A 12,150-nucleotide genomic window follows, 5' to 3' on the forward strand; every position below is an offset into this window, starting at 1 on the left:
GCTGAAGATGTTCCCAGTAACTTGCAGCTATCGTTGGTGGGGTGGGCTTCAGAGGAGAATCTGCCTGAGCCGGCAAGTGCCGAGCAAGTGGCACATTGAGCAGATGCATGTCCAAGTTGGAGACCATGCTGAACTCAGCAGGGCCTTCACACAGAGGGACGTGGCCGCCTTCTCAGAATTAACGGGGGATGTCAATCCTTTGCATTTAAATGAAGAGTTTGCAAAACACACCAAGTTTGGAAAGACAATTGTACATGGAGTTTTGATCAATGGGCTTATTTCGGCTCTCCTGGGAACTAAAATGCCAGGGCCAGGCTGTGTTTTACTTTCACAGGAAATTAGCTTTCCAGCCCCTTTATATGTTGGAGAAGTTGTTTTAGCTTCCGCAGAAGTACAAAAGCTAAAGCGGTTCATTGCTGTTATTGCAGTGTCGTGTTTTGTAATAGAAAGTAAAAAGACTGTTATGGAAGGCTTGGTTAAAGTTATGGTCCCAGAAACTCCCAAATCCTGAAACGTGTGTAAAGATGCACGTTCAGGTGCTGGTGGTACTATTCGTGAGGAGCCTCTGAGGAAAATAGGTTTTGCTGCTCTTCACTGAAGGATGGCTTATAGACCCAGAAGCCTGAGTTGGGGAAGGGGAGCAGGGAGAGGGGTGTGCAAAAGTCCTCTATCCAATCCAGTTTTATGCTTCACGCAGACTTGAGTATATTCATCATCTGTCTAGGTTTTTAAAATTGAAAAATTATTGGGAAGGTTATTTAGCTGAAGGTTCTACTTTTAGGATTTCACATCTAGTTAGATACACATTTGGATAACACAAACCTGCCTGTGTCTGTGGAGAGTAAATTCCTCACTGAATTTATAACTACCATTTAATTATTGAGGACAACAGAAGTCAGGTTGTCTTTGAACACCTACCTTCTACCAGTCAGCATTCTTAGATCCTGTTGAGTAGTTTCCAGGTCAGAGTTTATTGTAATTTGTTCCCGTTTATACCACGATGGCACCTTGTTCCATCATCAGTGGCATTTGTCTTCCAGATGCTTTTCCTGTTATTGGAGAACGGCTTATGCACACACTTGGACTCATTTATGTAAACTCTGTCAATCTCATGCATAAAACAAGGATAAGGACACCTACCACACAGGATTGTTGGAGTTGATAGATGCAAATCTCTAAGTACCAGGTCTAGCCTGTAAAGTAGCCACTACTGTCATCCATTTTCCCCTGTCAGTGAGGTTAGAGATTGTCCTCAGTTTAAAGCAAACTGGCCCACAACTAAACAGATGACAAGCTAATTTTTCAGGATGTCAATCAGTCTAAACCTGGACTAGTTTGCATGCAAAATTTGTTTTGATAATCCAGATTATTTTCTCCCTCCCTTGAAAATACTGTGGATTCTCCCCTTTATAAATAATACATACTTATTGTAAACATATTGTAAGAAATAAAATGTATAAGGAACACTGGAGGCCAAATTCTTAAAAGAGTTGAGGGGTAGTGAAAATTAAACAGTATCAAAAAAAAAAATTGAGGGGTGCTGAAGAGGAAATGCGCTTAATGTGTTAGTACTGAGTGATCATCCCCAATGCAGCCAACATAACATAATCTGTAGTACAGCATCCACTTCTGCTCTGTAGCTTTATAGAGCGGTTCTACAGCTAGATGCTTTGATCAGGAAGATGAGATCAAGTGTAATTGGAGGGATCAACTCACTTTTCCTGGCAAAAGGTTTTTCTCCTGGTGGATCAGTAACTAGATTTTGTTTTTACATCAAAGGTAGAAGTTAAGCAGATTACTAGAAAAAGTCATTCTGGGCACTAGAGGGCAGTGATGTGTATAAATAATATTTTTAAACTGTTAGGTGTTGTATCGTACACTAGTTGGTGATGGGTGAGATGAAAATACTAAAATCAATGTGAGAAACAAGGATGCCATTCCCATGGGCTTCAGAATAGACAGCATGTGCGGGCTCAGGTGCACCTGAAGAAGACTCATTTGTAAGGTGAAACACTACACAAGCTGAGGTTTTGATACAGCATTGGAAAACAAAATGGAAATTCTGAAAGCTAGAACAATCCTAAAATTTGTATGGAACCACAAAAGACCCGGAATGTTGAAAGCCAAAATAATGTTGAAAAAGAAAACCAAAGTGGGAGGCATCATGATTTCAGACTTTAGCTTCTACTACAAAGCTGTAATCATCAAGACAGTATGGTATTGGCACAAAAACACACACACAGACCAATGGAATAGAATAGAGAACCCAAAATTGGACCCACAAATATATGGCCAGCTAGTCTTTGGCAAAGCAAGAAAGAATATCCAAGAGAAAAAAGACTGTCTCTTTAGCAAATGGTGCTGGGAGAACTGGACAGCAACATGCAGAATAATGAAACTAGACCACTTTCTTAACACCATACACAAAAATAAACTCAAAATGGATGAAAGACCTAAATGTGAGACAGGAAACCATCAAAATCCTAGAGGAGAAACAGGCAAACTCTTTGACTCTAGCTACAGTAATTTCTTGCGTGACATATCCAAAAGCAAGGGAATTAAAAGCAAAAACAAACTATTGGGCCCTCATCAAGATAAAAAGCTTCTGCACTGCGAAGGAAACAATCAACTAAAAGGCAACCAACAGAATGGGAAAAGACATTTGCAAATGGCATATTGGATAAAGGGTTAGTATCCAAAATATATAAAGAACTTCCCAAACTCAACACCCAAAAAACAAATAATCCAGTGAAGAAATGGGCAGAAGACATGAATAGATGCTTTTGTAAAGACGACATCCAGATGGCCAACAGACACGTGAAAAGATGCTCAACATCACTCATCACAGGGAAATACAAATCAAAACTACATGGAGATACCACCTCACACCAGTCACAGTGGCTAAAATGAACAACTCAGGAAACAACAGATGCTGCTGAGGATGTGGAGAAACGGGAACCCTCCTGCACTGTTGGTGGGAATGCAGACTGGTACAGCCCTCTGGAAAACAGTGTGAAGGTTCCTCAAAAAATTAAAAATAGAACTGCCCTACGACTCAACAATAACACTACTAGGAATTTATCCAGAGAGTATAGGAGTGCTGATTCATAGGAGCACATGTACCCCAATGTTTATAGCAGTGCTTTCAACAATAGCCAAATTATGGAAAGAGCCTAAATGTCCATCAACAGGTGAATGGTTAAAGAAGATGTGGTTTATATATACAATGGAATACTATTTGGCAATGAGAAAGAATAAAATCCTGCCATTTGCAGCAATGTGGATGGAACTGGAGGGTATTATGCTAAGTGTAATAAGAGAAAGACATATCAAATGTTTTCACTCATATGTGGAACTTGAGAAACTTAACAGAAGACCATGGAGGAAGGGAAGGGGGGAAAATAGTTACAGAGAAGGTGGAAGGCAAACCACAAGAGACTTAAATACAGAGAACAGAGTTGATGGGGGAGGGCGGGGGAGAGGGGAAAATGGGTGATGGGCATTGAGGAGAGCACTTGTTGGAATGAGCACCCGGTGTTGTATGTAAGGGATGAATCACGGGAATCTACCCCCAAAACCAAGAGCACAGTGTATATACTGTATGTTAGCCAACTTTACAATATATTAAAAACAACATTATCAATACAAAAAACATATATATATATATATATATATATATATATATATATATATATATATATATATAAACTTGAACAAAATACAGACTCAAAGCCAAGACTGATTCTTCCTGTAGAACTCACTCTCTGGGACTAGCAGCAGTCTTGAAGTATAGGTCCAGAAATGGAGTGTGATGTGATCATTAATACTAGTAACTACCATTTTTTCACTATTTTCTTTTTTTACCTTTTTACTGTTTTTCACCAATTTTCTTTTTTCTTTTTTTTAATTTAAGATTTTATTTTCTTTTTTTAAGTTTACTTATTTTGAGAGAGACAACACAAGTGGGGGAGGGACAGAGAAAGACAGGGAGAGAGAGAATCCCAAGCAGGCTTCATGCTATCAGCCGACGCAGAGCTCGAACTCAGGAAACCGCGAAATCATGACCTGAGCCCAAACCGAGTTGAACTGAGCCACCAAGGTGCCCCTTAGATTTTATTTTTAAGTGATCTCTACACCCAATGTGGGGCTCAGATTTATAATCCTGAGAATAAAGAGTTGCATGCTCTGTCGACTGAGCCAGCCAGGCACCCCAATGAGCCAATTTTCTACATTAACTCTAATCCTTGAAAACTTTGTGAATTAAAGTTAATGTCCCATTTTAAAGGCAAGGAAACAGACTGATGCTCTGTGACTTGCCCAAGGCTGTACAGCTAGCATGCAGTGGAGCTGGGATGCAAATAGGAGCCTGCCTGGCTCCAAAGCATTTCTTTCTTCCATCTCCCTGTGGGTCTTATAATCCCATTACTGGAGCACTGTCAGTTTCTATAATAGTATCTTGTTATGTGGCATAAAGTGTTTGGAACCACCATTGTATAGAATTCTTTTTATATTCAAAATGTGCTAGATCTCATTCCCTGCTATAGTTGTAGTATTATCCTAAACACTGTTACTTGATCGCTTCCACCCATAACCATCACCTACCGTTTTTCTCAGTTGACACTGATTGTCTTTAGAGCAGAATTACTGAAATCATTATTCTAAAGGTGAAAAGTTAAGTGTAGGCCAAGTATGGTGGGGGAAGGGGAATGTACCAGATCTGACTAGTAACTGATTTATACTGTGTAATTCAAAAGTACCTTCTCAATATGAGCACTTTGCCTTTCTTTTCTTTTTCTTTTTTTCTTTTTCTTTTTCTTTTTCTTTTTCTTTTTCTTTTTCTTTTTCTTTTTCTTTTTCTTTTTCTTTTTCTCCTTCCTTCCTTCCTTCCTTCCTTCCTTCCTTCCTTCCTTCCTTCCTTCCTTCCTTCCTTCCTTCCTCCGTGCTTGCTGGGTCCCATAGTTGTCTTTGATCTCCATAAATCAATAAAAAGTTGGAATTGAGAAGGAGGTGAGAAGGGACTACTCTGTAAGTGATGACTTACTGTTTTTACTCAGAGATTTTCTCAAACCACTCATGGTTTGTAAAAGCTAGCTATAAGAGAAACTGGCTGGTTGTCTTTTTCATGTTGAGCCCTGGAGGAGATGCCAGAAAGAATGAGTCTTCTAATAAAAGCATGGGTTACCCTCATATTAGGAAATTCTCTCTTGGATAATTGAGAGGTGGCCTTGCTTGTACTAGGTCACAAGTGGAAGGAAGTACAAAAGTACTAAGATAGCAGGCCAAATTGTACTAGCACTTTCCACATAGGGGCATTGTAAGACTGCAATTTATGTAATGTTTGATTGCTACAGAAAGATATACCCATCTTAAGCAATTTCAGCCTAATGTACTGGAAAATTGCTTAACAGATTTTTATATTCTATTAGAAACATTTCCATATTGGTGAGATGCCACTCATTTCTTTTTCTGAGCAGCAAATCTTGAGTAGCAACGGGAAGAAAGCCTCACCACAGCCACCATTCATCTTGTAGACCCGACCTGTGTATTCATCTAGAAGAAGAAATTGCTAAATGCACACTGGTACCTCTTAGGTAACCACAGGTTTTCATTTTGTGCTGAATTATTAGTCATTTTTCTTTTATGTTCTTAGAGTATGATTCACAGACCCAATTTACTCCCAAAGAAAATTGCTATTAAATTGTATCTACTAAGTTTTTATATTAAAACTTACTCTACCAAGGGTTGACTGTCACTCTGAGCAGCTGTAGCACTCTGAATGCCTCATGTGTTGGCATAATTTATTAACCAGCTCTATCTGAGCAGAATGGGAGTGCTGTGAAATTACTCTTGGGCTGCACTTCAGTATCTCCAGGGTCCCAGATGTTTCACTTTCTTTGTTCTTGGCTTGCCTTCATTTGGATTACAAACACAGCAGACACAAGAATTCTCAACATCTTCAGAGAAATTTTGGGTTGGGGCAAAATCAACTAGAAGAAACCATTTAAGTTCAAAATCATAAGAAAACCCAAAACTAATGTTGACACTATGTAAATAGAACAGGATTAATAGGAGGCACCACAAACAGGCAATTTCTAGGCCACAATCAATTTCCAGGGTGGTTTTTAGCTGTAACAGTTCATATGACCTTCTAAACCCTGGGCAAAATTCCTCCATGATGTGATGGAAAATATCAACACGTAAGGGAAATAAAAATGATCCTATCTGAGTTTGATCAAATTTTGTTGTTTTTTATACAGGTCATCAATATTCAAAGAAATGCAATAATTTTGAGTTGGGAGGCAATGCTGCTTAAGAAGCACTGAGTTTTTCACAAGCTTCTATGATTTGATTGTAGAGCAGTTGCCAGGTCTAGAAGCATCCTCAGTAAAGCATCCTCATTTCTTTCCCTGCTAGCCTGAGTAGTTGTGCATGGGGCAAAAACCAAGGTACCACAGAAGTCACTAGCTTTACCTGGCCTGAGACCAGAAGCGAAGCTGATTTGATTTAGATCAGCCCTGGCCTGGGAAAGGTTTCCCCACATTCAGCCTGAGCCACTCCAAAAGCTGTCACAGGGTTTGGGGCCTGGTTTCCAGACAATAGGGACCCACTTATGTCTAGGATCCTCAGGGGATCACTGACAAGGTACTGATATGGGCAGATGAAAATGAAATTATAAAGCTCACCATAGTATTAATTCTGAGGGGCTTACTTCAGGCAAGAATTTCCAGAGAAAGGGAAAGTCTGACTGAGAGTCTCTGGCTTCATTCCATCAAATATCTGATTTCTTGTTTCAGTTTCCTTTTCCTAGTGAGGAAAACTTAGACAAAGTTGTTATTTTACAACCTCTGCAATTCAGCTGAATATTATTTTTTTCGTGATCATACAAGTAAAATACCTTCATTAGAGACATTTTGAAAAAAACCAGAAAAGCATAAAATGGAAGGCATCATGATCCCACTTCCCTAGAGCCCTCAGTTCATATTTTGTTCCCTTGTTATTTTTCTATATAAGCATTTTTTAAAATTGGGATCATACAAAAAATACATATTTTTTTTCACTTACTATCGCATCAAGATCACTTCCCAACATCATTAAAAGCCTTTGATAATCTGATTTTTAATCATTACAAAATATTCTATTTATGATTGTACCATGATTTGTCCAATTCGTTATTGTTAGGTATTTATCCTTTCTTGCTGTTTATTTTCACTGATCTCTTGATTATTTCCTTAGGATACCCTCTTAAAGGTGTAATTACTGAGTGAGAACTTTTTTAAAGCCCTTGATATGTATTGTCAAATTCTAGCCCCTTCCACCAGGTAAGGTACCTATTACATGGTAAGTACTCCATAAATTATTGTTGAATGGATAAATGCCTTTCAGAAAGGTCGGACCGATTTATGCTCCCACCAGCATTATTTGAGAAGAGTCTTGTCTTAGTCGGTCCACATCATGACAGGAATAATGATTAAAGCAGAATTTTGGTTTCTGTGATTCTGGCAATGAAATAATCCATTTACCTTAAAAAAAAAAAAGTGGAACTAAAAAGTTGACTCATCCCTAAATCATATCTGGTTGCCTTTTAATAGACTGCTGCTTTTAAACACGCTGAGACAAAAATGGAATGCAGGAAGAATTCTGATTATATTAGGACCGAATCATGAAGTTCTTTTTTCCCTTTTCACATGTTCAGTCTGTCGTGGCTACTTGCCCAACAATCTCTATAAGCTCAAGATTTGGAGAGGGTATTCTTTAGATACTATGGAGGCCTTTGCTGTCATGTCCCATTATGGTGGTGGTATGGTGGTGGTGGGGTTACCAAGAACTTTTAAGTTCTTGTCTGAAATATAGAAATGTAGGGGAGGCAAATTTAAGAGTTAGAAACTCCCCATTCTGTGAACTGTAGGGGAAGGAAGTTAACTAATATCGTTGAGCAAAATGTGCCAAGCCCCATCCTGTCTTACTGCATTCCACATCCCAACCTTTCCATACAGGTATTATTATCTCCATTTTGCAGATAGGGAGCTGAGGCTCAGAGAGGTTGGGTAACTTATTCAAGGTCACACAGCTGGTAAATACCAGAGCCCTGGAGATCCTGGTCATCTGGTTCCATGTCTGTCTCCACTGTCTGGGGATGCAGCCCTGGGAAAGAGCAGTGTGGGTGGGATTTCTGGGGGGGGGGGGGGGGGGGGGGGGAGTGCCAGAATTGTGGTCTAGGGTTCAGAAAGACTGTGGAGACTAATTTGGAGCTGAAAAGTTGATCTCAAAGTTCTCCAGCTCTGGGTTTGAGATTCTTGGAGCCAGTACAGTGGCACTGAAAACCCCAAGTCTACAGCATCTTGGTTGAGGGTTCTCAGGGTTGAAGGCTGCTACAAAGCCAAAATGCAGCCAAGTAAATCTGAAGTGCTAATAGGCATTATTAAGTGATTCATGAATCATGCAGCATCTCATCTAGTAAGTAGAAAGAGGCTCTCAGGAATTGTACAAAATGGATGGTTTTTATAGGAAGGATGGTGGGGCAGGAAGGTTATTAGCAAAAGAAAGGATTATTTCAGTAAGGTGACTTTCCCTTAGAGGAAGAGCAGGGGGTCTTATGCAAATTACCTTATCTTCCTTTGGGGGGATGGATTAGGTCTGTGTGACAGATTACTTCACTGGTGCTGGCCAGAAAATTCCTGACTGACGGTTAAAACTACATTTCTGGGGGAGGTTGAAACTGCAGTTAGGTTGGGGGGTTAGCCCTGGGTTTGGGGATGTGGTTTAGCATAAGTGACTCCATTAGGGGCCTATGGTTTTCTTTTTGATAAGGCTTTGTGGCTGGGGACAAAGGTGGAGGTTGGAGTCCCGGATGGAGGCCCAGTTTTTAGGATCCCCAGTTCAAAGAGCTCAGGTCTAAGGGTCCTGGAGTCCAAAGGCTCCAACTGTGGGGTCCAATTCTGAGGACCCAGCTCTTAGGTTCTTGGGTCTGAAAAGCTAGGATAGGTTCAGTAAAACCTGGATTTTCTGGGTTTCTGGATCTGTAGGGCTCCGACTGAGGGGCTCACCCTGAGGCCCCTTTTCTGAATCCTAGGATACTTGAGCCCGGGAGGCCTGGGTGGGAGAGGTACAGCTCTAAAGATCTCAAGTCTGGCATTCCCAGCTTCTGAGGCCCTAAAGTGAGAAGCCCAACACTGCCAGGCATGGTTTGGCAATCTTTGGCCTGAGGGTTCCTGGATCGCAGGGCTCAGGAAGCGGTGTCTTCGGATCTGAGGATCTCCGGAGGTGATGGCTTAGGGGTGGAATGTCCCGGGTCTGAGGCCGGTCCTAAGGGTACTGGGTCCGCGAGCGGATGCGCGGAGCTTGAAAAACAGGGGTCGAGGGCAGAGGTGACTGTGGTAGGTTGGCGCTAGGACCCCGCGGGAGGCGGTGGCGAGAAGGGCGGCCGGTGTTGACAGCGGCGGCGGGGAGGCCGGCGCTAGGACCCCGCGGGCGCGACGGGTGGCGGCGGCGCGTGGGGCGGCGCGTGTTGACAGCGGCGGCGGCGGCGGCGGCGGCGGAGCCGGGCGGGCGGCGGGAGTCGGCGCCTCTGGTTCCTGCCCCTGGTGTCGAGGTGGTGGCGGACGAGCGTCCCGGGATGGCCTTCATGGAGAAGCCGCCGGCCGGCAAGGTGCTGCTGGACGACACGGTGCCGCTGACAGCAGCCATCGAGGCGAGCCAGAGCCTGCAGTCCCACACGGTGCGCGGCCCGCCGGTTGGGCGGGCGGCGCGGGGCGGCCCCGGGCCGCGAGAGGGCTTCGGGCGCGGGCCGGACAGGGTCTCCCGGGCGGGGACCGGGGCCAGGGGTGGGCGGCCCAGGCCAGGAGGGCAGTGGCGTGGCGGCGGTTCTGGGTCAGGGGCCCCGGGGCCCAGGTGAACTCTGAGGTCTGCTGGGGTCTCGGGTGGGAGATCGCAGCCCCCTGGGCCAAGCTGGACAAGGGGCTCAGCGGTGCCGCTCCGAGTTGTAGGTGTTGGATTACCGGGCCCACCTTGGACTGGCGGAGTAAAGGGATCACTCGGGACCCTCTCTTCCACTTCTGCCCGCCGCCAGCCTTCTCCTTAGGGCCGCTGAGTTTCTCTGGCTTCAGCTGGGGATCTGAGTGGTGAGGATGAGGATGCATGTGCCTGACCAAATGGAAGTATGACTTTAGAGCCTACTTGTTGGGATAGCAGAATATAAGTGGTTGGCGTCTGCAGCCCCAGTTTCTAGGCAGCTACTTGGCCTAAGCACCGGGAAATGGTGAGAGAGGCAGTCTGGGGTCCTGCTGAGGCAGGTGTACGAGTGTGCTGCTTCCCTCCTGTAACCTGCTCTTTAGTGGGCAGTGGTAGCATTCGTTTGAGTTTAAAATCCACTGGAGTGGCATAAAGGAGTAATAGGTCCTCATAGTAAACACTATTTCTGTTACATATACTGTCTTTTATAGGTCTTTAAAACCAGGGTTGTTTTCATTTGCCTGTACCTTTTTTTTGAAAAGCATACTGCATTATAATTTACAAGCAATAAACCTAGGAACCAGCAAGAAAACGAGCTGCTAGCCAGTGGAACTTTGGGGAATAATGGGGAGAGAGAGATTCCTTAAATTGTAATGTTTTTGTCAGGTCACCAAATCAGATTCCGGCTCAGAGGCTTGTTTGTTTACCATTGCAGTGTGTTTGGGGTTCATCATCTGGAGGCTAAAGCCCCACAATAGCCTTCTGTTTCTCTTTTTGTTCAAGCTGTTCTGGTGACTTCAAAGAGATCTTTTATTCTGTTGTATTAAAGTGGGACTTTTTGAACCTCAGTTTCCTCTTCCGACAGCCATGCTTTGTAGGGTTTGGATTGTTCAAAGTGTTTATTTCCAGTTAGTGAAATGGTTGTATTTTTAAAAAGTGCGTTTTATTTTGTTGTGCATATCTTTAATCCTGTTTTACAGACTCGTGAGAAGGCACTGTATAGGTCAGAATTTGTACCCTCTGTAATTTATGCTGAAGGGAGTATAGGTTAAGGGTCGAAATTTAGGGCAAGTAGTCAAGAATAAATTATGCTATTAAATTAGGTTTTTCACTTGACTCTTGGCAAGTAAAGCTTATAAACTTTCAGGGAGTAGGGTTAGTGTTTTATGTTTATTTTGTGCTGAAAGTAAAGAGATGCTTATATAAATGCTCACAGATCACTTCTTCCAGGAAGCATTCCATGAAGGCCACTGCCCCAAGCCCTGTGCTCCCCTCCACCTTACCCTAGATCAGCTTATTCTGTAATTACTTTTTTAGTTTTCCTCTCCTCCAGGTTATGAGAGGAGGGATACTTGCTTATTTTTGGGTCCCAGTCCCCGGTATCTGATAGGATTTCGTATGTGTTTGTTGAATGAATAAATAAATGAATTGCAACATTACTTTGCCTCTTTTTTGTTTGTGTAAAATGGTAGTGGTGAAAATTGGAACAACATGGCATCTGAGGTGCTAAGTTAAGGGGTCAGTGCTTCAGCAAGGTGAAAGATGTAATAGGATTCCATTTTTATTGCAGAGCTTTGCTTTAAGAAATAAAATAATTTAGAGAATGGGAGTTCCTATAATGATGACTGAACACAAAAGACAATGACTCACAGGAGACCCATAGAGGCAGATGTGGTGGAGTAAAAAAAAAACTGTAACATTGTCTTGCGTAATTTTTGACTGTTCTGTGTTCTTGTCCTTTTAGCTGTAGAATTGCAGACTGAGAAATGTTGCATCAGCCCTGAACTTTATTGAGAAAATCATATGCTGATGCAGACTTTCTGGATCATTATGAGTAAGGCCCTTTAAAGCAGGAACTGTTGGAAATTATGTTGGAAAGTAGTTGTTAATGGTGGTATATGAGAGAAAAGAGCATTGTTTTCTATTGGGAAAGTTGAAGGTGGCTTTCCTGCTTGTTAGCTGAAGGGAGATGGTGTCCCAGAAGCCAGAGGGCTATCCTCTCTTTGAAAGGCTGAATATCTAGGAAGTAGCTCCTTGGCTGTAGGATAGAAACACACAGAGAGTATATAGTAGATGGCCTTTGAGTTGGAAGAGGCAAGACCTTAATATGGTTTTGGGCAGATACTAGTTGGTTGGGCAAGTCAGAAAAGTAAACTTCTTGATGTTTAGTTTATTGTTCTAAAGGGGGTAATAAATGCCTGT

General features: G+C 42.6%; 2 protein-coding genes across 18 annotated transcripts in view; both read left to right on the top strand.

Annotated features, from left to right (window-relative positions):
• The first annotated feature begins 7 nt into the window (after positions 1-7).
• On the top strand, positions 8-1,466 carry HTD2 (hydroxyacyl-thioester dehydratase type 2). Its single transcript, XM_023249867.2, has one exon. The coding sequence runs from the start codon at positions 8-10 to the stop codon at positions 509-511; it is 504 nt and encodes a 167-aa protein (XP_023105635.1). The 3' UTR covers positions 512-1,466.
• Positions 1,467-9,500: 8,034 nt separating this feature from the next.
• Positions 9,501-12,150, top strand: part of PXK (PX domain containing serine/threonine kinase like) — a 74,223-nt gene continuing 71,573 nt past the window's right edge. For 15 of the 17 annotated variants that reach the window (XM_023249870.2, XM_023249871.2, XM_023249872.2 and 12 more), the window contains exon 1: positions 9,502-9,715. In XM_023249870.2, coding sequence (XP_023105638.1) covers positions 9,614-9,715 — 102 coding nt within the window. In that variant the 5' untranslated portion in view covers positions 9,502-9,613. Of the gene's footprint in view, positions 9,716-12,150 lie in introns of all 17 variants that reach the window. The other 2 variants (XM_023249884.2, XM_023249885.2) reach the window with 1 other exon arrangement.

Source organism: Felis catus, chromosome A2 (assembly GCF_018350175.1).
Source record: "Felis catus isolate Fca126 chromosome A2, F.catus_Fca126_mat1.0, whole genome shotgun sequence".
Taxonomy (NCBI): domain Eukaryota; kingdom Metazoa; phylum Chordata; class Mammalia; order Carnivora; family Felidae; genus Felis; species Felis catus.